The 26,222-nt window shown below is 48.3% G+C and overlaps 1 protein-coding gene across 1 annotated transcript; it reads right to left on the bottom strand.

The window, feature by feature from the left end:
- Positions 1 to 260: 260 nt before the first annotated feature.
- Positions 261 to 25,017, bottom strand: LOC136746486 (myosin-7). The gene is made up of 42 exons (XM_066699012.1): positions 24,275 to 25,017; positions 23,822 to 23,925; positions 23,435 to 23,578; positions 23,068 to 23,224; positions 22,730 to 22,757; positions 22,238 to 22,334; positions 21,548 to 21,640; positions 21,280 to 21,343; positions 20,258 to 20,356; positions 19,824 to 19,927; positions 19,570 to 19,708; positions 18,253 to 18,371; positions 14,568 to 14,717; positions 14,113 to 14,283; positions 13,619 to 13,798; positions 13,324 to 13,456; positions 13,229 to 13,242; positions 13,121 to 13,180; positions 12,895 to 12,982; positions 12,588 to 12,705; positions 12,079 to 12,202; positions 11,754 to 11,890; positions 11,316 to 11,571; positions 10,163 to 10,405; positions 9,711 to 9,887; positions 9,367 to 9,512; positions 9,155 to 9,245; positions 8,637 to 9,026; positions 7,546 to 7,672; positions 7,192 to 7,310; positions 6,251 to 6,447; positions 5,728 to 6,077; positions 5,449 to 5,573; positions 5,230 to 5,345; positions 4,895 to 5,087; positions 4,313 to 4,516; positions 2,897 to 3,022; positions 2,388 to 2,558; positions 1,913 to 2,017; positions 1,628 to 1,723; positions 1,333 to 1,467; positions 261 to 1,162 (listed from the first exon to the last, which is right to left on the bottom strand). The coding sequence occupies exons 1-42, from the start codon at positions 24,366 to 24,368 to the stop codon at positions 1,148 to 1,150; spliced, it is 5,799 nt and encodes a 1,932-aa protein (XP_066555109.1). The 5' UTR covers positions 24,369 to 25,017; the 3' UTR covers positions 261 to 1,147.
- Positions 25,018 to 26,222: the final 1,205 nt, after the last annotated feature.

Here is a 26,222-nt window from a genome sequence, read left to right as displayed (position 1 = left end):
AGCTGATACTTTGAGCTGCACGAGGGAAGAGCTTAAGAGCTTTTACATATTGTTTATTAGTGATTAAGGACAGTGATTATTTATGGCGAGTATGTTGTGTTTTTCATGTAAATATTTATATGAAAATAAAATAGTAGAGTTTATATTCTTTATTTGTATAATTTTGTCTTGATACGGGCATCAGCCAAGAAATAAATATATGTATTTCCTTCAGTTTGTGTGTCATGGAAGCAATGTCTGTAAAAAATAAATGTGTTTTTTTATTATATGACTAGTATATGAGACTATGAGACACACTTTCAAAACCGGGACCAACTCACAATGTGAACATCACTCTGTAAAAACACACACACACCGCACACAGGGACTTCACTCAGCTGCTCCCACTTCTCAGACCAGCAGTCCCTGCAGCTCCTCCACAGCCCACGGGCTCCAGCGGGACAGAGCGCCCTTCAGAAATTGCGCAACACTGGTAATGATGTCATCTCAACACACTGCAACCAGAAGCACGACACCACAGCACAAGCCAGCACAGCCAGTACAGGAACTGTGACCTCGCTGGGCCGACGCAGCCCTCCTAGTGAGCAGCACACTGCTACAGTACTGCCCCACTGGCCACCAGCAAACACAGACCCAAAGAAACACAAGTCAAAATCACAAACACAACAATACAAGTCTAGTATCTCAGATGTTTAGAAAGAGAACCGCAACCGTAAAAACACAAACACACAAACCAAACGACAATGACCCGAGAGAGAGGATGCTTAACTCATGCTCGTGACTGACAGGGATTTAAATAATAATAATGATAATAAAGACTACACCCATGCAGGCCACAGTAAGATTAATCTAATCAAGTGCAACATTATCAAGGCAGCACCCACTCCCTCTGGGCAGAGCAGGGCTGGCCTCGGGACTCAGAAGGGCAGCCAGGATTGCTGCACGGGGGACAAATGTTGAGGCTGCTGGTATATTCACTCAGCGGAGGGAGCTGTGCCAGAGGCAGGGTGTTCAGGGGACCATTGTGACATCCTGCCCCCCAGTCAGTGTCCCAGTCTGTTCGGGGGGGTGGGTGATGGGAATGGTCCACTGATCCCCTTGAAGTGTGATTTCCAAGGGCACACAGCTGGACACCCGGCTACGAGCTCTACTCTCCTCGCGCCTGGAAGGAGAAGGAGATGGAGGAAGAATTGGAAAAGGATAAAAGGTGACAAGGAAAAGAAGGAGAAGGGGAAGAGAAAGGAGAGTGAGCTACTGAAATGCCTGACGCTGATTAACAGAGCTGTCCTATGCCGTGTTTAGCCTCCACCCTGCACTGCAGTGTCCACTGACCTTGGGCCCGAGGTCCTTGCTCTTGCTCCTCAACTTGTTGACCTGCGACTCCGCGACCTCTGCCCTCTCCTCGGCATCGTCCAGCTCATGCTGCACCTTCCTGTACTTGGCCAGGTTCACTGTGGCCTGCTCCTCCTGGGGGCAACAGCCAGGTAACAACGCTCAGTGTTACTCACAGAGCCAAGTCACCACTCACAGCTCAGTAACATATAGTAACACACACACCTGGACACGCAGTAACACACAAACACAGCCGACTAATAACACACAGCGTCGCTGGCTCTGTGACACTCACCGACTGCTCGGCCTGCCTCTTATAGCTCTTCACCTTCAGCTGCAGCTTGTCCACCAGCTCCTGCACCCTGGCCAAGTTCTTCTTGTCCTCCTCAGTCTAAAGGAGTTCAGACAAAAACACAAATGCAAATCTGAATGAAATCAATACATTCATAATCAAAGGACAGCCAGGATACAGCTAAACCCAACATGGTGGACAAAAACAGAAAACACCAAAGCAACAAATGAACAAACAAATGCAGGTGCAGAGACGGCAAGGCAGGGCCGCCGAGAGGGGGTGCGGTACCTGGAAGGTGAGCTCCTTGACGCGGCGCTCATGTTTGCGGAGGCCTTTCAGCGCCTCGCCGTGCCTCCGCTGCTCTGCCTCCAGCTCACTCTCCAGCTCTCGAACCTGCAGCACGGACAGCCAGCAATTACCTTCATGCAAACCTCTGAATCACTCCTGAATCCCCTCTCACAGACACCTCAGCAGCAGCACGGACACACCCATATGTCTCCCTAACACACTCCGTATCGCTCTCACGGGCAGCTCTCAGACACCTTCCCCATTACTCTCACTGGTTGTGCACAACATGATTATTCAACCATTGGGATGGCGTTTTTTTCGTGCTATAGGACAGCTGCAAAAGGTTTAAGAGACTAATTAGCACTGTGGGAAGAAAGCATAGAGACAAACTGTTTTGCCTGGTGAGAGTGAGAGAGAAGCCCAGCGCTCGCTGCAGCACAGAATCGTTCCACCTTGGCAGCTAGGATGCTCGTACCCGAGTCTCCAGCTTGTGGATCTGCTTCTTGCCTCCCTTCAGGGCCACCTGCTCAGCCTCGTCCAGGCGGTGCTGAAGGTCCTTGATGGTCTGCTCCATGTTCTTCTTCATCCTCTCCAGGTGGGTGGAGGTGTGCTGCTCCTTCTTCAGCTCCTCCGATATCACCGCAGCCTGTGGGGGGGCAGAGTTCACATGGCATTTACACCAACAAAATGATTGGGCAATACTTTTCTGTGTACTGGGGGCTGTTGTCGGCAACCTACAAAATACTGATCCTGCTTTTGTGAGGTTGTTCGTGATTCTCACAGTGTGAAACACACACACACACATACACACACACAGTTATGACAACCACCACAACCAGCACTCAGCATCAGTACCATTTCATAAACCGTACAACATTTCTTGTGGACACTGGATAAAATTCACCATCATTTACCAGGGGATTAAACTAGAGATGTTTTTGCTCACGGCTTTGCACTATAAGCCCCCATCCCCCATCCGCTCACATCGTTGATGGCTTTCTTGGCCTTCTCCTCCGCGTTCTTCCTCTCCTCCACGGCCTCGTCCACTTCCTGCTGCATCTGAGTGATGTCGCTGTCCAGCTTCTTCTTCTGATTCATCAGGCTGGTGTTCTGGGAGGGGAAATGAGGAGAGAGGCTGCAGAGTGGGTCACACAGTGGCTCAGGGCCAGCCTTGGTGTGGGTGTGCAAGGGCATCTCACTGTGTGTCTGTGTGTCAGTGTGTTAGTGTGTGTCTGTGTCTCAGTGCGTCAGTGTGTGTCTGTCTCTCAGTGTGTCAGTGTGTGTCTGTGTCTCAATGTGTCAGTGTGTGTCTGTGTCTCAGTGCGTCAGTGTGTGTCTGAGTCTCAGTGTGTCAGTGTGTGTCTGTGTCAGTGTGTTAGTGTGTGTCTGTGTGTCTGTGTCTCAGTGTGTCAGTGTGTGTCTGTCTCAGTGTGTCACTGTGTGTCAGTGTGTCAGTGTGAGTATGTGTCTCAATGTGTCAGTGTGTGTCTGTGTGTTAGTGTGTGTCTGTGTCTCAGTGCGTCAGTGTGTGTCTGTGTCTCAGTGCGTCAGTGTGTGTCTGAGTCTCAGTGTGTCAGTGTGTCTGTGTCTCAATGTGTCAGTGTGTGTCTGTGTGTCAGTGTGTTAGTGTGTGTCTGTGTGTCAGTGTGTCAGTGTGTGTCTGTGTCTCAATGTGTCAGTGTGTGTCTGTGTGTTAGTGTGTGTCTGTGCCTCAGTGCGTCAGTGTGTGTCTGAGTCTCAGTGTGTCTGTGTCTCAGTGTGTCAATGTGTGTCTGTGTGTCAGTGTGTTAGTGTGTGTCCGTGTCTCAGTGTGTCAGTGTGTGTCTGTGTCTCAGTGTGTCAATGTGTGTCTGAGTCTCAGTGTCAGTGTGTGTCTGTGTCTGTGTCTCAGTGTGTCAGTGTCTCAGTGTGTCAGTGTGTGTCTGTGTGTCAGTGTGTTAGTGTGTGTCTGTGTCTCAGTGTGTCAGTGTGTGTCTGTGTCTCAATGTGTCAGTGTGTGTCTGTGTCTCAGTGTGTCAGTGTCTCAGTGTGTCAGTGTGAGTCTGTGTCTCAGGGAGTGCCAGTCTGAAAGTTTTTCTGTATCTCACTCTCTGTGTCTCTGCGCATCAGTTTCTGAGTTTGTCTTTGTTTGTCCCAGTGTGTATCGGTGTCTCAGTGTGTCAGTGTCACTAGGCAATACCGTTCCCCGAGACACAGTCATTCTGTTTGTCATTCCTTCTCAGGTCTTAAATACCACAAGCATTAGTATGTTAGTAAGTCACATAACCTGTTTAACCAGGTCTTAATCTGTTACTAATGAATAGGTGCCAATAAAACCTACAGGAACCCTAGGGACTGGAATTGGCCAGTCCTGCCTCTCAATGTCTCAGACTCTCTCCTGGCACCCTGTCCCTGGCGTACCTGAGTGTGCAGCAAGGTGACCCTCTCACTGAGATCCAGCAGCTCCTGCTCAGCCAGTTTGCGGCTGCGCTCCGTCTGCTCCAGGGCGGCCCTCAGCTCCTCCAGCTCCGCCTGCAGCAGCACTGACCTCCGCTCTGCCAGACAGCCCTGCTCCTTCAGGTCACCACGCTCCTGGGTCAGCTCGTCCACCTGCACCTGCAGCTCCTGCACAAAAAGGGAGGACGCTGCCAGGAGACTGCACCACAATGGAGATGTATATATACAACAAATGTCACAGGCTTGAGCTGAAATATACCCATTGGCTGACACCAAGAGCAAAAAAGAAAAATTGCAGACATTCATTTATTTATTGAATCATTAATTAGGACATATCTATATAATAGCCTGTATTTAATTAAATAAGGTTTATTATGATGTTGTTTTCCCCTCTATTTGCAATTGGCTGTACATTTATTGAAGTGCAATGCACAACGTTTATCAATATTCATAATTACTTCAATATCAGGGAAAGATTCTGTCAAAATCAAGGTTTAGATCACGACAGAATCTTCAAAAGATTCCAATCCATCCACCATGCGTTACCTTGACCTGGGCCTGCTGCACACGCATGTTCTTCTGCGCCTCAATGGCCTGGCGGCTGGCATGGCCCAGCTGGATCTCCATCTCATTCAGGTCTCCCTCCATCTTCTTCTTCAGACGCATCGCTTCCATCTTGCTCTTGGTCTCGGCGTCCAGGGCGGACTGCAGGGCCTCTATGGAGCGCTGGTAATTACCCCTACAGGAGGGCAAGGTGTGACAATAGAGGTAATTGTAACTGCACTGATGTAATTCCATGGTAATTACACATTGAACATAACGTCTGTAACTTAATACTTTGGTACTGCAGTTGTACGTCGGTCTGCAGTTGGCAGGCTTACCTGTAGTTTTCAATTTCCTCCTCTTTTTCAGCAACTTTCCTCTCAAAGTCCGCCTTCATCTGGGACAGTTCCAGCTGCACTCTCAGGGTCTTGCTCTCCTCATGTTCCAAAGCCGCCTGAAGGGGGAACAGGGAAATTAACACAAAAGCAGATCCCTTTGCACACAGGCACACATACTATAGCTACTGGTGTCCCACACACCCTCTGCCTTTCCCTTACCTCGGCTTCCTCCAAAGCAGTGTGGATTTCTATCTTCTCCTGCTCCAGCTGCTTCTTCATCTTCTCGATCTCATGCAGGGCTTTGATCTTGTCACTGATCTGGTAGGTCAGATCTGCAATCTCCTCTGCAAAAGGGCACGGGGGTGTTAGCATGCAGTGAGACACTGGGACATATCTGCCCGTGTCTACTGAGTGTGTGCTGTCCACCCTGGGCCCTTTGACTTGTACAATTAATCAAATCATCTAAATTAATTAAACAAAGCAGTTTTGGGCACTGACCTTGAAGGTTCTTGTTCTCTCTCTTCGTGGTCTCCAGGCCGTCCAGGGCTTCCTCGTACGAGTGTCTGAGCTTGAAGAGCTCAGTGCTCAAGCTGCGCGCCTCCCTCTGCGCCCCGTCCAGCTCGGCCTGGCTCTCCTCATGCTTCATCTTCCACTCGGCCAACACCTTGTCAAAGTTCCTCTGCCTCTTGTCCAGGGTGGCGGCCGCAGCGCTGGCCCGCTCCAGCTGCAGCAGCAGGTCCTCCAGCTCTCCCTGCAGGCGGCCGCGTGTCTTCTCCAGCGACGAGCACTTGGCGTTCGCCGCCTCCACACTCTCCTCCGCCTCCTGCAGCCGAGCAGCCAGCTTCTTCCTGAGAGAGAGAGACTGATGCCTTATGATCTGTGCAATTCCTTTTTTATACATATGTTAAACACACATATAGATATCCATGTGTGTTTCTGCATGGTGCGTGTGTGTGTGTGTGTGCGTGTGTGCGTGTGTGTGTGTGTGTGTGTGTGTGTGCACATGCTCCCTAGGCCTTACTTGGCCTCCTCCAGCTCCTCTGTCCTCTGGATGGCGTCGCTCTCGTATTTGTTCCTCCACTGTGCCACCTCCGTGTTGCCCTTGGACAGCAGCCTCTGCAGCTCGGCCCGCGCCTCCAGCTCCTCCTCGTACTGCTCCCTCAGCAGATCCCCGTCGTGGCGCGCCGCCTGTAGCCCGTGGGCCAGAGCACTCCTCGCCTGCGGGGCAGCGCGAGTGCCAGGAGCTCAGATATCACACACGTGGCATCGTGCACAAACATTAATCCATGCATTACATTTCTATTGGGTATAGCCCCCTTCCCCACAGAGCCGGCCCAGAGCACTCACTGTCATAGATTAAGTAGCAGCAAGAGCAGTTACAATACATTCACTGTGGCCATAAGACTGAGTATAACCATCAAGCACAGAGGAGAGAACAACCAAAAAGCTTGGTCCAGGGCCAGATGGTGTGCCTCCCCTCCAAGCAGTTATCTAATTGTGAAATATAGATATAGACTGACTGTAGTGCTTTTTCTTTCTCTGTTTGCTTGTTGACCCACAACAGCTGTCTATTCAATCACTGCGGTCCCCAGAGAAGAGGGACATCTTGCCCTATAGGGGATGATTCACCGGCCACCCCTCCCCCCCAGACACTGAGCTGTGCTGCATGGGAGTCCTTCAGCACAAGAGCCCCTGCTGCCTGAGGAGACCCCGGCTCACAAGGCACCTGGTTAACTTCCTAATTTCCTTCAATAGATTGATTTGATTTTCCACTGAGACCCAAGCATGTTAAGCCCAAATTAAACTTGTGCAAGAATGAGATCAGGCAAACCTGAGCTGATTGATTCAATTCCTGTCATTTCATTTTGTTTTTGAAAAATGACAAGTCCTCAAATGATGCCTCTGCCCTGCCACTGTGCTGGGGTCGTGACCTGTACTCTGTGTGGCGTTACCCATCCTCACCTTGGTCTCCTCCTCCAGCTGCCTCCTTAGGTCCTCAAGCTGTTGAGTGAAGATGTTCTTGCCCTTGGACAGCTGGCTGATCAGGACGTCCTTGTCTTCTAGCTGTCGGCTCATTTCACCTGTCATGGGACACACAGGCTCAGCATAGCTCTGATTAATCTTCAGTCTGTCTGTCTGTTTCATTTGCAACAGTGACTTAATTACTAATAATTACTTATTAGAAAATAAATCATGTTATATTTAAAATGAAATACATTTTCTGCCTGAGGTCCACTGTCTGTCTGCCTGTCTGTCTGTGAAGTCAGAGAAGTCAGAGAGGTCAGAGAGGTCAGAGAGGTCAGCATGGTGCTGTACCGTTCTCAGTCAGCAAGCGGCTCCTCTGGGTGCCGAGGTCAGACACCTGGCGAGTCAGCTCCTCGATGCGGCTCTTGGCCTCGCTCAGCTGGTCTTCATAGGTTCGGCACAGCTTGTCCGAGAGCGCCTGCGGGGAGAGATGTAGACATAATTCCCTGGGAAAAACTGCTCTTGGATTCAAGTCACCCTCACAGGCACACCTCCAAGAGCTCCAAATCAGTATCAAATCCCCAAAATGATGATAAAGAAGTGCACTAAAGAAATGCTCCTTCAGTGCTAGCTTACTATGCTGGCGAATGCAGGTGTGGGCAAGCCTTACTGACTTGTGCAGATATCTTAAGAGAAGGAAATTACAGTTATGTTTTTTAAGAGCCGTCCTCCTTGATTTCAAAAACAAACAAAACTAGAGAGGCTGGTTGTGCGTGGTTTCTTACCCCTCTGTGTCCTAATGTCATTCTGGAAACTGTAGGATTAACCTTTATAAATAATTTCATCACGCTGGTTTCAGGACAGGTCTCCCTCCAGCTGCATTAATCGTCATCAAAGGAAGTAGGTTAATACACAGCTGTCCAAAGCACACAGAAATAGAAAGTGTGACAGTACGGTCAGCACACAATGGATTCGGGGTGAGACCGCATCGCGGAGTGGTGGCAGACGGCCGAGCTGCTGTTTAATCTACAAAGAAGCTTTAGCGGAGAACAAAATGAAAAACTAAAGTTCATTAATTCTGAGCGCATATTGTTACTCGACTTTCATTGCCAGGCGATCTAAAACTAAGATAACATTGTCTTCAAAAAACGAAAAAAACATAACTTATTAAGCACAGATGGAAGCATTTTTCACCGACACAATTTCCTGCATGGAGAGGTGCCTGTGGGGTGAGTGAGATTTTGAGATTTAGGCAACTTCTGAGGAAGGATTCAACTTGTTGTGTCTGAGCGAGAGAATCCAATCTCAGGCTCAGGGCAGAGAGCAACATGGGAAAATAAGCATGGTGAAAATTGAATGCTGCCAACAAATGACAACAGCATGCCTGACCTACATCTGAAACCAGGGAATCCGCACAATGAGCTCCACTGCCCCTGGTGTACCTTGGCCTTGGAGACTTGTGCCGTGTTGGAGACCACATCGTCCAGCTCCAGCCTGAGCTCGCTCTTCTCCTTCTCGAGCTTCTGCTTCACCCTCTGCAGGCCATCCAGCTGCTCCCCCAGCTCGGCCACCGCGTCGGCGTGCTTCTTCCTGAGAGCCGCGGCCGTGGACTCGTGCCGCAGCGTGGCCTCCTCCAGGTCCCGGCGCAGACGCAGCAGCTCCGCCTCGCGCTTCTTGCTCAGCTCGGCCTGGGCGGAGCTGGCCCCCCCGGCCTCCTCCAGCCGCTCAGCCAGCTCCTCCAGCTCGCGGCCCAGCTCTCCTCGCTGCCTCTCCGCCTGCGCCCTGGACGCCCGTTCCGCCTCCAGTTCCTCCTCCAGCTCCTCGATGCGCGCCTGCATGATCACAGACACAGTCAGGCACCGACCACAGCTCGTGATTTTGCTGTACACGGATTTGGGATTTAGAACATGTTTTTCAGATGAAGGGGGACATTAGTTACAGAAAAGGTCAAAGCACCTACCTGGAGTTCTTTAATGGTCTTCTGCAGCTGGCTGGCCACCGCCTGCTCTTCATCAATCTTGGAGTTCAGGTGGTTGATCTCAAACTCATTCCTGCAATTACAGGACAATCAGGAAACCAGGACAAACCTCTAGAGCAAAACACCGGACACACTGCACACTTTACACACACTATACACAACACAACACAACCCTGAGTGGCAGAGTGCCTCACTTCTTCAGCTTCTCCTCCAGGTGTAGCTTGTTGTTCTCCAGGTCCATGATGCTCTCGTGCATCAGCTTTAGGTCCCCCTCCAGCCGCCGCTTCACTCTCTCCAGGTCGACTCGTGTCTTCTTCTCCTGGTCCAGTGTGCCCTCCATCTGATAACACAGACACCCCCTTTCCATCACACTGTTACTTGGCAAAGCAGAGCTCAACAGCCCCTGGAGCTCCTTTAACACTGCTTCAGTTTACGAACTGTATTGATGTGCAGTATTTATTGGTTTAATTCCCTTGCAGAGAAAATCAATCTGTCCTCCTCCCATCCTCTGTCGTATCAAAACCCTGCTCCTGCTTACGTCATCCAGCTGCTGCTCCAGCTTGGTCTTTGCCTTGGAGAGGGAGAGGACCTTCTCCTCTTCAGCCTGCAGGTCGTCCAGGGTCTGCTGCTGGCTGTCCTGCACGGCCTTCTTCTCCCGGCTCAGTCGCAGCACCGTGTCCTCCAGCCCTGAAAGCTCCTCCACCAGGTTCTTCACCTGCAGGGCAGAGAGAGAGAGGCTGAAGAAGGGGAAGAGCCAGACCGAGCATGAGCATCGAGTACGTGGCTCTGCTAGCTTGCTGAAGTGGAGGACTTTGAAAACAAGAGAGAACATGCTGAACAAGGGGGAGTCAAGAGGAGCAAGGCCTAGCAGAGCAGCATCAGATAGCACCAACGCTTAGGACAGTAAACTGCAAATGCTGGTGAACCTGGACTGTATGGGAGGAATTTGCACACCCTCGTTCACAGCTGGTGGGGAGAGCTGGTGTCTACCTTGTTCTCCATGGCGTGCTTCTCCTTCTCCGCCTTGGCCAGGGTGATCTCCATATCGTCGATGTCCTTCTTCAGCTCCGAGCACTCGTCCTCCAGCTTCCTCCTCTTGCCAGCCAGCTCCGAGGCACTCTCTTCCTCCTCTTCCAGGCGCTCCACCAGCTCCTTCATCCGCGCCTCCATCTGGATCTTAGCCTTGATCAGCAGGTCGGAGCGTTCCTCCGCGTCCGACAGCGTGTCCTGCTCCTGGGGACAGAGCAAGCAGAGAGCAGGCACTCGGTACATCACAGCATTACACTGATAGACAAACCAATTCTCACACGCAAGGACACTGATATAAAAGGACACAAGCCAAGCAGTCAGCACACACTGCTTTTAACTGATAGTCAGAAAGACAATTAGAGATACCGATACAGGCATACAAAGAGAGACAGAGAAAGAGACAGACGGAGAACCAGACTGACAGAGTTTTGTTAGTGTAACTTGATTGCTACAGTGAGGGAAAAAAGTATTTGATCCCCTGCTGATTTTGTACGTTTGCCCACTGACAAAGAAATGATCAGTCTATAATTTTAATGGTAGGTGTATTTTAACAGTGAGAGACAGAATAACAACAAAAAAATCCAGAAAAACGCATTTCAAAAAAGTTATAAATTGATTTGCATGTTAATGAGGGAAATAAGTATTTGATCCCCAATCAATCAGCAAGATTGAGGAGTGGGACAAAATCCCTCCTGAGATGTGTGCAAACCTGGTGGCCAACTACAAGAAACGTCTGACCTCTGTGATTGCCAACAAGGGTTTTGCCACCAAGTACTAAGTCGAAGGGGTCAAATACTTATTTCCCTCATTAACATGCAAATCAATTTATAACTTTTTTGAAATGCGTTTTTCTGGATTTTTTTGTTGTTATTCTGTCTCTCACTGTTAAAATACACCTACCATTAAAATTATAGACTCATCATTTCTTTGTCAGTGGGCAAACGTACAAAATCAGCAGGGGATCAAATACTTTTTTCCCTCACTGTAAGAATGACTAGTAACTGTTCTGGTTAGTTTTCCCCCCAACAGAATCATGAATGCACAAATTGCACCAGGAAGAACAGGGACAAGAAGAGACAACAGCCGAGACGGGGGAGCCCTGCCTGGTCCTTACAGCCTGCAGCTGCAGCAAAAGGTCATTCTTCTCCTGGATTAGAGAGACCTGCCGCTCCTCCAGCTCCCGCCTGCGGCCCTCGCACTTCTCCAGCGTCTCCTGTAGTCGCTGGTGCTCCTCCTTCAGCGTGGCCATCTCCTTCTCTGTCTCTGCTGACTTCAGCAGGGGCTTGATCTTGAAGAAGAGCCGCAGCCAGGACCAGTTCTTCACCGCCATGAAGGTGCGCAAGTTCCACTGTATCACCAGCACAGCCTCCCTGTGGGCCGACACAGCACACCGGAGCCTGTCTCTTCACACTGCACCCAGGAACAGCTCACCCACAGAAGCGTGTGTTTACTGCGGCTGTTTTTGTTTTGTTGGGGTTTTGTGTGTGTGTGTGTCTGTGTTTCAGTATAAGTGAAACAAACAGAAGCAAAAGAGTCACAATATCTTTGCTACCTTCTATCAAGCATCTTTTGGTACTCCATGCGCATCAGCCTGCCCCTGGCTCTGGACTGAATCATGGTCAGGACCTTGGCCAGCCTCTCGTCCCTCATGTCCTCCAGCAGCCCCAGGAGCCCCGCCTTAAAGAACACCTGGAGACACACAGGGTCGGTGAAGCACAGGGCTTATGAAGTGCTAAACAACACCGCGGCCCTGTCCAGCACTGAGGGGAAGCTGGGTGTTGTCTGCCCTGGAGTGAAGGGAAGGCGATGCTCTGCAGAGGCTCCGTCTCAAGCCCTGGTGGGCTGTGCTGACCCCATCACCACCCACCCCACCTTACCTTGGTGTTGCCGAAGCGATACTGGGTGTGGTCGATGTCCAGAGAGCCCAGGAGCTTCTCCACTGCCTTCCTGCTGTCCACATATTTGTCCTCCGGGATGGCATAGGCATTCAGGATCCGATACCTGCAGGAGGCAGAGTGAAGTTTCTCAGGTGCTGGCATTGCCCCCGTGGCTGGGAAGGGGGCACTCTGCCCTCAGCACAGTTTACCAAGGTACACTGGTGGATGTGTGTGTATCACATTTGACTGTACCTCTCAGTTTTTGTATATATTCTCTGTCTGTTTCAGCTATACATTGTTCCCCTATCTATTGTGTGTGCTGTAAAAACAAATGTGATTCATATCCACTATGTTATGATACTGTATATAATTAAACTGAAAGCGAAACCATACTCTCACGTCGCAATTCCCTGCACTCTTGCCCTTGGTGTGCTACAGTAAGCCTTCATAAGAGAGACGTGGGCAGTGCAGCTCAACAGGACCCAGCCTGGGGTCTGGGGGCACTGTACCTCTGCTTGAAGTCTGCGTACAGGATGCGGTTGGGAAAGCCCTTCCTGCAGATGCGGATCCCCTCCAGGACGCCATTACACCGCAGCTGGTGCAGAACCAAGAAGGGGTCCATGACTCCTGGGGCAGAGCAGGGCAGAAACAGATCAGCTGCATGGAGAGCTCAGCCTCCTGAGGCTAACAACACAGATGTCTTCTGATTTCCATTCCACCTGAGCTTCTGATTAGTTAAATCAACTAATTAAAACACTCTACTATACAAATCCTCAGAGCGAGCTTTTCTACGGAAAACCAGTCAAGAGAAGCTACCTGGAGTCTTGGTTTCATTAGGGATGATGCAGCGCACAAAGTGAGGGGCCGTGGACTTCAGGTTCGTCATCAGCTTGTTGAGGTTCTCCTACAACGACAGGACGGCCAGAGCTCGGTCACTCATCTTTACTTACTGCCCACAGCCAGGTGTGGGCCCAGTTACAGTCTGATTCAGTATAGCTTATTCTGTCACAAAGAACAGTAAAAGCAAGGTGAGGGGAGATACCTTGTGCAAGGAGGACACCGTCTGGAAAGAAGCTCCTTTCTTGCGCTTTTTCTCGCTGGACTGATCTGAAGTGCAAAAGCACCATTAAAAAAAAAATAATGCATCAGCTTTGGGGTACAAGACTTACGTAATTACTATGACTAAACAGCACATTATATTAATCGTGATATGGTGATGGGGAGACCACACAAGAATCAGCTCACCACTGTCAGCGCTGATGTAGTTCTCAAAGAGGCTCGCCAGCAGTTTGCTCGCGGACTTCTGAAACAGCCCCACCACGGTCTCGTTCAGGGGGTCCTTGTTTTTCTCCAGCCAGCCGCTGATATTGTAGGGGACCTGGCGGGGGAAGACGCACAAACCAAACAATGCAACGGTTTTTAACTGATGCTGGCAACCAACAAGGATGTGAAACGGACGAGAGAAAGAGAGAGAGAGAGAGAGAGAGAGAGAGAGAGAGAGAGAGGGAGACAGAGAGAGGGAGAGGAAGTCGTTGCCTACCACCCCGGCGTAGTGCACCAGTTCGAAGTGGGCCTCATACTTCCTCTTCTTGTCCGGCTTGGGCCGCTGGAAGTTCCCCGACTTGCCCAGGTGATTGTCGTACAGCTTGGCTTTGAAGGTGATGTCGGTGGCCTTGGGGAACATGCACTCCTCCTCCAGGATGGACATGATGCCCAGGGGCTGAAACACCACGCAGCAACCGTAAGAGCATTGTCCCTGCCAAAGCCTACATGGGGGAGGACTGCAAACGTGCACAGCAATTCGGCAGTTTCATACCAGGGTATGGGCTCTGCTTTTCCCTGGTTCACCCTGATGTGCCTCATTGTTAAGTGTATTATACCTCTGCATGCTTTACTATGATTTCACTTTGCTACTCACTCTCTCACCATGGTGCACTCCCTAGAACCCATTAGGGAAAGAGCAGGGGAGTGTGCTGCTGGGGTGGCTCAGATAAGGGGGTGAGGTAGGGTGCATGGTGCTGAGGGGCAGCCCACCTTCTCGATGAGGTCAATGCAGGCCTGCAGATCCATGCCGAAGTCAATGAACTCCCACTCGATGCCCTCCTTCTTGTACTCCTCCTGCTCTTGCACGAACATGTGGTGGTTGAAGTACTGCTGGAGCTTCTCGTTGGTGAAGTTGATGCACAGCTGCTCGAAGCTGTTGTACTGCATGGGGCGGCAGAGACGACAACAACGTCAACACCGAACATAACCAATGCTCTGTTCATGTATGTAGGTATGTATGTGTGTGTATGTATGTATTGGCTTATAAATGGCTCTCCACGCCACATTCATGTTCCTGCACACACTCTACTCCCCGCCAAAACAACTTTTGTCCAGAGTATTAGTGCCAGGAAGAGGAACTTTAATGACAAGGAGGGGGGAAAGATCCTAAAGTAATCACAGGGAAAGTGGTTCCATTTTGCTTTTGATCTGACAGCACGACTTACGTCGAATATCTCAAACCCGGCAATGTCCAGCACCCCGATGAAGAACTGCCTGGGCAGCTTGGTGTCCAGGGTCCGGTTGATCCGCGTCACCAGCCATTTGAACATGCGGTCATACACAGCTTTGGACAGGGCACCAACAGCGTAGATCACCTGGAGCCAGCATACATCATACATGAACTCATAGCAATGGACATAGAGACAAACTGAGAATACATTCATACACACAGACTTACAAAACAGACAGACATGGAATACATACAATTCATACATGCTTACATACATTCCACATGGTTTTTATTATGGTTGCCTATTTATCAGTACTGTCAGGGCCAGAACAAACAAGCGACTTCAGCACCAATCACTTAAATCAGTTTCTCTACTGAATTTGCATGTCACTTTGTCTGTCATCAGATATTTTCCATACATGCCCAGTAGAAACTGTGAAACCATGGCACCTACCCATTAGTCGCAATGAAACCTGTCCAGGGAGGTGATAATGAAAGTAAACACCTCTCTACAAAGAACTCAAAGAATCTGCACGAGCACTAGATGCATTCCTGCCTTTCCTGCCATACAGTGAGGGAAAAAAGTATTTGATCCCCTGCTGATTTTGTACGTTTGCCCACTGACAAAGAAATGATCAGTCTATAATTTTAATGGTAGGTGTATTTTAACAGTGAGAGACAGAATAACAACAAAAAAATCCAGAAAAACGCATTTCAAAAAAGTTATAAATTGATTTGCATGTTAATGAGGGAAATAAGTATTTGACCCCTTCGACTTAGTACTTGGTGGCAAAACCCTTGTTGGCAATCATAGAGGTCAGACGTTTCTTGTAGTTGGCCACCAGGTTTGCACACATCTCAGGAGGGATTTTGTCCCACTCCTCTTTGCAGATCCTCTCCAAGTCATTAAGGTTTCGAGGCTGACGTTTGGCAACTCGAACCTTCAGCTCCCTCCACAGATTTTCTATGGGATTAAGGTCTGGAGACTGGCTAGGCCACTCCAGGACCTTAATGTGCTTCTTCTTGAGCCACTCCTTTGTTGCCTTGGCTGTGTGTTTTGGGTCATTGTCATGCTGGAATACCCATCCACGACCCATTTTCAATGCCCTGGCTGAGGGAAGGAGGTTCTCACCCAAGATTTGACGGTACATGGCCCCGTCCATCGTCCCTTTGATGCGGTGCAGTTGTCCTGTCCCCTTAGCAGAAAAACACCCCCAAAGCATAATGTTTCCACCTCCATGTTTGACAGTGGGGATGGTGTTCTTGGGGTCATAGGCAGCATTCCTCCTCCTCCAAAGAGCTCGATTTTGGTCTCATCTGACCACAACACTTTCACCCAGTTCTCCTCTGAATCATTCAGATGTTCATTGGCAAACTTCAGACAGGCCTGTACATGTGCTTTCTTGAGCAGGGGGACCTTGCGGGCGCTGCAGGATTTCAGTCCTTCACGGCGTAGTGTGATCAATTGTTTTCTTGGTGACTATGGTCCCAGCTGCCATTAACAAGATCCTCCCGTGTAGTTCTGGGATGATTCCTCACCATTCTCATGATCATTGAAACTCCACGAGGTGAGATTTTGCATGGAGCCCCAGACCGAGGGAGACTGACAGTTATTTTGTGTTTCTTCCATTTGTGAATAATCGCACCAACTGTTGTCACCTTCTCACCAAGCTGCTTGGCGATGGTCTTGTAGCCCATTCCAGCCTTGTGTAGGTCTACAATCTTGTCCCTGACATCCTTGGACAGCTCTTTGGTCTTGGCCATGGTGGAGAGTTTGGAATCTGATTGATTGATTGCTTCTGTGGACAGGTGTCTTTTATACAGGTAACGAGCTGAGATTAGGAGCACTCTCTTAAAGGGAGTGCTCCTAATCTCAGCTCGTTACCTGTATAAAGGACACCTGGGAGCCAGAAATCTTGCTGATTGATAGGGGATCAAATACTTATTTCCCTCATTAACATGCAAATCAATTTATAACTTTTTTGAAATGCGTTTATTCTGGATTTGTTTGTTGTTATTCTGTCTCTCACTGTTAAAATACACCTACCATTAAAATTATAGACTGATCATTTCTTTGTCAGTGGGCAAACGTACAAAATCAGCAGGGGATCAAATACTTTTTTCCCTCACTGTAAGTAACCTGCCTTTCTGGAATATCCACTTCCTGTTACAAATTCCTTGCACTTCATATGAACAGAGAGCCTTTCATGGGCCAGGCAGGCAAACCCAACCCCAAAGAGTGGGACAGAGTCGTCACTGGGGACGTCATACAGCAGTTACACCAGTGACACCACTAAAAGTAACTGTGAAGCCTGTCTTCTCAGCATCAGTGCCCATCCTCCCCAGAGCTCAGAACAATGCGACAGAGTGCTTGAAAACTTCCTGCCACTCAGCCAATGGCTGCGTCCCAAATCGCACACTTGTTCCCTCGTTCCCTTCCCTTGCGGGGCGGAAGTACTACGGTTGCCATCTTAAGGGCTGTCCCAACCCCTTAGGGAGCGAGTGAAGGGAGCCTAATCAAGCCGTTTGTGCCCTTCAATGCTCCCTTCAGCAGAGTGTACAAAAGAGTACACTTATGCGGAAGTGTTTTAGCGCTGAAGTCCCAGAACTCTTTGCGTTAAAGGCAGAGACAAGTCAACTGGGAAAACATAGCAGCGGCGGGTGCATATAAATTTAATGTTAGCTACACAGTTGTAGAAATGGTTAAATTATGTATCAAGGAAATAATACATAGATAGATAAAATAAAATTATTATATAATCATGATTTAAATATACGATTAGAAAGTTAAACCAAAACACGTTTTGGAAACTATCATTTAATTAATTACTGAAGTAGTATCCTATAAAACTAGGAGGTGATATTAATGAACAGTGTATTTCAAAATTATTATTATTATTATTATTATTATTACTATTTTAATTAAATACAAATACAAGAAAAGACTGCGTAAGTACTTTTTCAGGCAAAGGCGCTGAATGCTGGCACTGAAGTGTGTCCCATTGAGCGCTTTTAGTTTCACCTGCACCCTCCTCACTCAAGCGCACTCTGTGAAGTAAGCACAACGTCACGCAAAGTGTACACTTGTCGAAGGGTGTAGGGAGCAAGTGTGCAATTTGGGACGCAGCCAATGTGTCCCTACCTGCCCTGCAAGCACACAAAGAAGGACACAGTGCCCAACTACCCTCTATACCCAATTCTCTACCTGCCCCACACAGACACAGATGTCTATCTGCCCCAAGCTGAGAAAGTGCACTAATTACCCCATTGACATTGTGTTACAGCATGAAATCAGAATGGATTTAACCAGGAGTTTTTGCCACTGATCAACACAGAAAATGTCCAAAATGCCAAAGTGAAAAATATAATCTGCACATTGTTCTAAATTAATTACAAATACAAAACAGAAAATACATGAATGCATAAGTAATCAACGCCTTTGCTATGACACACCTGACTGAGCTGTTGCTTAAAAATTGTTGAAAAAACACTTGCCAGAAGGCATGTGGGAGACTCTGAGATTCCCAATTCGAGGAAGATTCTATGGTCTGATGAGACCAAAATAGAGCTTGTCGACCTCAACGCTAAGCACTACGTTTTGCCTAGGAACATCATCCTGAGAACTCCATCCCTACCATAAAGTGTCAGTGTCCTACCTACCCCCCAACACAGTGTCCTACCTGCTCAACGCTCTGTCCCTTGGTGACGTACTCATTGCCCACCCTGACCCGAGGGTGCAGCAGCCCTTTAACAAGGTCAGACGAGCTGAGGCCCATGAGGTAGGCAGCCTTGTCCATGTCTGGAACAGAAGGGTCAGGGGTCAGGAGTCAATCCTCTCTCACCATCTCACACTCTCACACACACACTCACAGACAGCTGCCAACTGAACCCCACCACCCCAGCCCGAGCCCCCAGTTCATATGGGTGCATGTGTGCATTACAGAAAACATGAGGCTACAAATCTCATTTAAACCCCCATCCCAGATCTCCATCATTAATCATACACGTTAATTTAGAAAAATAAAGTTGATCGAGTCTGAATGAGGATTAATGATTAAAAATAATAATAATATTAATAGTAGTGGTACTATAATACTTAATGAGTAGGCAGGCAGGAAACAAAATATTTCTTATAAATGTGATATTAATTTGAATAATGTACTCACAACTCACTAATAAGAGATAAATAAATCACTTATCTCAAAGTCTGATAAAACAGACTCATGATAGAGAGCTGATAGAGAGAATGACATCATTCTGCAGTCGTGAGAGACTGGAGTGAAGGTTCAACTACATGCTTATTAAATCAAACTCATTGTATAGAGCACAATAAAAACTACTTCACATGAATCATTTATAGCCTGGCTAAGTCGCCCGCTTTGATCATCAAAGATAACTACATGATGTTCTTGTCTTTCTAGCTAAGCCCATAATAATAAGAGGACCAAGTACAGTGTAAGCTGCAGAGGGGGGGACAACAGGACCTGCCATTTACTGAATTAATTTAATTATTTTCTCAGTTAGGCTTATTTAACATATTCCCATATTGTATCCATAGAGCATTGCGGAAGCTGGAGAGAAGAGTTTAATTAATCCAGTTAATCATTGAATCAGGAGCCCGGAGTTGGGCTTGAACATCAACCATGAGACACCAGGGTTCCCAAGAATGAAGAGAGATGCCCCTGCGGTGAGCTGTGCCAAATGCACTATGAGACAGGTGGGGCAGGAGTGTGTTCATTATCCCACACTCACACAATCAAACTCACATAAACGCAATCACGCGTTATCTGGTAGGCAGGGGCTCCTCCAGATAAAGGAAATACCGACTGGCATCACTAGCCTTGAGACAATAACCCCGCCTCTCTCTCTCTCTCTCTCTCTCTCTGCATCGGCCTGTGCTCTTATCACATTGTCATCTGTCTGATTCACAGGGAAAGGGGTGCGAAGCAGTCTCAGTCACAGGGCAGGGCAGTGGATCCGGACATAGAACACCTTACTTTCCGTCCCGTCCGCCTCCGCCTGCTCCTCCCTCGGCTTCTGCTTGAACTTCATGTTGCCGAAGTGCATGATGGCTCCGGTCAGCTTGTAGGCGCTGTACTTCTCATCGGAGGTGAAGCCCAGAATGTCCATGGCCTCCTGAGGGCAGTACAGAGAGAGAGAGAGGGGTCACACAGCACGGGCACACACACACAAGAGACACAGAGACACACACACAGAAACACGCACTGAGACACAGAGACACACGTCTTACGTCAGTCGCCAGAAGCTCCTCTCCGTCGTCCAGGTTGTCCACTGTCACCACGCCCTGAGAGCAAAACTGGAAGTCGTATGGATTGTTGGACACCAGTAGCATCTCTGGAAGGAGAGGGAGCAATACCAGCTGTGAGGTTTCCCCACTCATGTTAGACACAGGACAATCCAGGTCAATCCAGGTCCAATCAGCTGACTGCTGTACTAGTGAGTCTCTGTCTGTTTTGGTGCAGGTAAGGCACTGTGCTTATGTGGGGTACAGGTAGGGCACTGTGGGTATAGATAGGGTACTGTGTGAGGTAGATAGGGTTCAGTTCCCGTGGAGTACAGTTAGGGCACTGTGTCTGTGAAGGGTACAGTTAGGGTAGCACTGGGCCCGTCCCAGTCTGGGGGCGGTGAGAAGCAATGGGCAGGCAGACCCAGACCCAGACTGACCCTGCAGCTCCGGCTTCCTCCCAGACAGGATCTGGTAGAACATGTGGTAGTCCCGCTCCCCTGGCTGCTGGAAGATCACCCGCGACTTCTCCAGCAAATCTGCCCAAAAAACAATAAATAAATAACACCGAGACAGACACAGCACTGCGACAGTCAGCACCACGGACACATTTACACTGCATTTCCCTGTTTGTATACGCACACAATTCCAACACTTCTGTTTCGAGTACCGCAAGGCATACGAAGACTTGGAGGCGATCAGATTTCAGTCAAGCCTGAAAATCGGGCCCAGTTTGTGGGGCTAAGAGAGTCTGACACACTCCAGCACAGCTCTGCCCGTGTGTCTATAGAAACACCATTACAAAGGGGGCTGTCACCTGAGCCCAGGGACACACAGAAACAAGTGTCAGGTTCAACATGATTGTCCCGTGGAGTCTAGTATGTTTTTGAAGTAGTACACAGTCTATGTTCTCTGAGTGAACCATGTAATTAAATGTTAATGTTTGATTTTTAGCAACCCGAAAGCCAGCGGCAATTTAGTAGTTTCGAGTGCATTCTGTCGCTTTCTTTTCAAGTTCAAGTCTGTTAGTCAAGTTAATGTATAACTGCAGATTTAATAAAAAATGTCATCATGGAAGAGCTACTATACTCCTTTTTGGCTATATTTTGTTGCTTAATATACAAGAGTTTGATGAAGAAGAAAGGCAAGTAAGTGCAAATAGGAGCTGGGATAAAATAGTATCCAATCACATTCAATCACACCTTACAGGTAGAAAGGTGTGGCACCTGTGTCTGGTACTTGCTGCCCCCTGGTGGAAAGAATGCAGAATTGTGAGCTGGATAATAAAACTGAGCTTCCAAACCCAGAGATCAGGTCAGAACTGTCCGTGGCACATGCAACTGCAATATGATTACAGATTAAATTGAATACAAGATGTGTTAGTCATGCAGTTTGACAGATTAAACAAATACAGATACAAACAGACAAAAGGCTTCAGAAAGGATGGAAATATCCCACTCACAGATCTCAATGTCTGCAGAGGAGAGTTTCCCCGACGGTCCGAAATGTATACGTATAAATTTACCCTAGATTAAAAAAAAAAAGAATTATAATATACATATATATATATATATATGACAAACAAACAAAAATACTAAGGATAAGACACAGGGAGGAAAACATGCTCTTTACACACACTTTCAAAGCAGGAGACAGGTTAGGATGGTGTTTTGTCTAGTGGCCTCAGTGGGGTGATGGCTGCTCTGTTCACAGGTAAGCCTTGTACTCACGAATCGGGAGGAGTTGTCGTTTCGGAGGGTCTTTGCGTTGCCAAAAGCTTCCAGTGCCGGGTTGGCCTGAATGATCTGGTCCTCCAGGTTACCCTGCAGCCACAGTATCAGTAAAGCATCGTCAACAGCACTGTCCTGACCTACTGCACTCCAATTCATCGAGTCTGATGTAACGGGGCTTTCTAATTGTATACAAACTCCAAAGCAGTCCAAAACCCAGTTTTAAAGGAGCTGGTATTATCTCCGAAGAATTTAAATTAAAAAATTATCAAAACAAAAAGCAAAACAGACCTTATTTTCCATTTTTAATCACTACAGTAATTTATTTAATTGATTTGTTATGTGCTATTACATGAAACTCAAAGCTTATAACATAGCAAGGTCCACATCTTGCAATCTTATTTTTTCGTGATAATTTGTCAGACATTCAAAAATCCCAGAGTGGGCTGTACACCCGCCTCACACGGTGTGCAAGATGACATGCCCGTCTTGGAGTCAACTTACACCTGTTTTGGTTGCTGGCTGCTGTAACACGAGAGGAGAGCAGACAGACACACAGACCCAGGAAAAGAAAGCAGGCAAGTGTAAGTATAGACAGAGAGACCGATCTTTTCCTCCCCCACTCCAACTCTTTCTCTCCCACCCACCCTCTCTCCCTCAGATTCACAGCCTCTTATTTCTCTTACTCACGTTCTTCTTGCCGGCCGCGTCTCCGATGGCCGCCACCGTGGCGAAGTACTGGATGACACGCTTTGTGTTCACCGTCTTCCCAGCACCGGACTCCCCTCTGCAGCCCAAACACACACACACACAGAGACAGACTCCTCACGCACAGGTCACTGCTCCCTGCCTCCGCTTATTTTAAACACAGCTTTGTCCCTCACCACAGCCATGGCACTGGCCACACCAAGAAACCTCAATTAACAAATTAACCAATTAACACTGTGATCATGCAGAATCATAGAACGTGAATGTGAATCATGTAGAATGTGTGTGCTGGTCAGGGCTCTTCCACGCTCACAGATATCAGAGACAAAGAAACCAAAAGTGACTTGATAATCCATTAATGAAGTCTGTGTTTTTGTGCTTCGGCTCTACAGTGTTTTAAGGGAGCGGTGAGGATATCTCAGCACTGCAAGGGCCACGGTTCTCTCACCGGAGTCTCTCACTGACTATACTCACGTGATTAGCATGGACTGATTCTCCCGATCTGCAAACACAACCGAGAAACAAGTCATGTACACACAGGCCACTAACATGGTTCAACGTTGAAAAACTCTCTGTGCAGTGTTGCTTAAGCACTTGTCAATCCAATCTAACCCACATCCTTCTGCACTGTGCTGAAGTCTACTGTACTGTTTACCAATAAGTGCTCAAGGGTTAATCTTGTTACAGACATAAAGATTAAATAGAGCATCGCTAACCAGGGGGATATTGGACCGCAATGCTTTAAATGCTCTGATTCAGGAGGAGGAGGAAGAGAAGGACACAACCGAAGCTGCCTGGAAGGCGTCACTCACTGCGCAGCATGTCGTGGTAGGCGTTGTCCGCGATGGCGTAGATGTGCGGAGGGATCTCCGTGCGCCGCTTCCCCTTGTAGCCCGAAATCACCTCGGCCTTGTACACCGGCAGCCACTTGTACGGGTTGACCGTGACACAGAACAGCCCAGAGTATGTCTGCATGCACCCCCCCAAACACATACAAACACACACACACCCCAGACACACACACACCAACAAGGAAAGAAAAAAGGAAAGAAAGAAACAAACTCTCACTACAGATTGACTGCCTTCAAGAGCTGAAATGTTAATATAAATATAATTTCCATGGGCGCTATGACTTTGTGTGTGTGTGTGTGTGTCTGTGTGGCTGCTGGCTGCTCTTACGTAGATCATCCAATTGGCGTAGCGGCGGCGCAGGTTGTGCAGCACGGACGCCTCGTTCAGGTGCGTCAGCATGGCCATGTCCTCCATCATATCGAACTTGGGTGGGTTGATCTGCTGCACGTCCCCCTCCTTCACCAGCAGCGTCTGCAGGGGACAGGTCAGCAAGCCCGGGTCAGCAGAAAGCACTGAGCAGCCCCCGCAGGGCATCACAACTGCTCACTGCTGGGACACCTTTACACAGCAAAATCACCAGTGCTCAATGATCTCCGACAGTGTTAAAAATTAGCACAAAGGGTTTAAGTTCATTCATGACTTGACCAGGAGAAGACGGGGCAGTTTTCATGCTCATCAGCAACTTTATACTCAGGAAGAGCTGAGTGTCCCCACCCGGCCATCAGCCGTCATCACGGTCACTTTGTCCCCAAGAGTCTCCATGATCTCGACCTCTGCGTAAGCCTCCCTGTCGTCGGGGATCCAGCACTTCTTCTTGCCTGTGGGGAGAAGCAGGAGGGACGAACATGACCAACACACAACAAACATGGGACTCTTGAGATGTTCAACTCCATTTCCGAACATGGAGAGAAAACTCCCTCAATGACTGTAAAATAAAACTGTTCTTGATCTACTTCCTGCCTTGTCCAAAGTTAAGCATCCCTTAGAGCCCATCCTTGAATCTCTCAGGTCGTTATAGTTGTGAGACGCATAGCAGTGTGGGTACATCATGTGCTGGTGTGGTGTGAAGATGTGTGGGATGTAGTGGAGTCTTGCTGTGTGAATTGGTGTGGTGTAGTGTGGGGTGGTACAGGACAGCATGCTGCAGTGTGGCGGCGAGCCTCTTACCCTCGAAGGGCACCGTCTGCAGCACCATTATCTCCTTCTCGTTCTTGCGCAGGAAGGGAGCGGCCTCCCCGAAATCTGGCACGTCCACGTTCATTTTGACGACAGCAGCAGAGCCGAGCCGAGCCGGGGTCCTGCCAGAGACAGAGCACACAGGGAAGGCAGAGAGGAGAGGGGTCAGCGCTTTAGACAAACACCCTGCACAACCTCCACCAGCTGGGAGAAGGGCCGTCTGCTCCACCTGCTTTTATCCTACACTTGACCCTACAGTGCAGCCCAGGACCAAAATAACCCAGCATCATTTCTGTAGTGTAACAATTCCAATGTGGAATTCAAAAACAAAGCTGAAGCATTCAGACTAACCAAACCTGGCCTTCTGCATCTTGTCCTCAGAAGTCCCCTCGGCAAAGAGTGTTAGATTTTTTTTTTTTTTTAAAGGAAATGACAGAGAAGACAAAGACGCTGCAATACTGCTGAGGGCACACGCAGCACCCAGAGAACCACAGCCCCCTCACCCACTCCACCCACCACACAGCAACACTCACGAGCAGGAAGAGTAGACGAGAGCTCAGCACTCACCCAGGAAGGCAGAGGCTGCAGAGATGAGGGGGCTTGCGATGGCCACTTGCTTTTATAAACTCGAAGCAGACACCGCAGAGTACGAGACATGTGACTCTTGACTTCTATAAAAGTCCTCAGGGCGAAAAATAGACAAAAAGAAAACAAGCCGGGAATGAAGGGGAGGGTTTTGGGATATAACTCTTTGACAGAACATAATGCAATTAATGCCGGACTTACCCAAACACAAACACAGCCCGAGTTCGTAATTTGGGCTTAATCTCGCGCACACGCGTTTCATCACCAAAACAACTGCTAGGCCTCCGAGGTCGTCTGAAGCGCTGGTGGCTTATTTGCTTAACCAAGCACTTTAGAGAGCACTTAAAGCCCCAGGGACTGCTTGTCAAATTCCTAGTAACTCCTATGTCCCTCTCTCTGGGACAGCACGGAAATCAAAATAATAATAATAATAATAATAATAATAATAATAATAATAATATCAATAATCTCAGTTTTTGAAAAATCTGAAATGTAATTCTTTCACAACCAATGCACATTGAAACATTGTGTACATCCACAATATAGCCCAGGCCTGTGCCAGACTATAACAGGTAAACAGGGCAGGGCTGAGGGGCCAGTGCAGGAAGCCAGGAGACGGGAATCCAGACTGGGGGAGCCAACTGTCTGGTGGGGTGGCAGGCTCACCAGAGCGGTTCTGGAACAATCCCACAGAGTGCAACTCCTCAGCTTTTGTGAAATGTGCACGGGCCACTGTGGCTTAATGAAAAGCAGCTTTCCTTCCTGTCCTGTTCCTTTGGATCAGACCCCCTTCCACTAAAGGGTCTACAGGGTTAGGAATTCTTCCTCAAGGCCAAATTTTGAGGTCTTGGTCTCTACATTTCTGGTCTAGATTTGGGTTTGAGTCTAGTGTTTATTCAAAATTATATTTACAAGTTATTATAAGGCTGGACACATACAAACATAGTCTGGTTCTTGTTCTGTCAAGAACAGGCGTGGACTCTGTCTCTGCTTATTTCATTAAATACTTCATCTTGTGCAATAGACTAGTGCGGTGACACCTCAGAGAGAAACACAGAGGGCGGCTCACTTTTACCATTAATCACTCAGGTACAATTTTCTCACATTTGCAATTTTAACGAAACCGGGAACAAAGCTACAGGACCAACCAGCCTCTCTGGCTAGTCAAATTAGTTTCAGATCTAGCACTATTAGCTAGGCTTAATTAATGGAAATATTCTTCGGCCCAGCTGTTGTTGGTGGCGTTCTGATGTCTGATTGGGACTTAAAATACCCAGATTTATTCTGAATGTTCCTGTGTGGCAACGGGATGTTAATGCCACGAGCAGACAGGAATTCACTGCCATGGAAACAG

The sequence above is a fragment of the Amia ocellicauda genome, chromosome 3, assembly GCF_036373705.1.
Source record: "Amia ocellicauda isolate fAmiCal2 chromosome 3, fAmiCal2.hap1, whole genome shotgun sequence".
Taxonomy (NCBI): Eukaryota; Metazoa; Chordata; class Actinopteri; order Amiiformes; family Amiidae; genus Amia; species Amia ocellicauda.
Note: the sequence above shows the minus strand (reverse complement) of the source record. Positions and strands in the feature narration are given on the sequence as shown.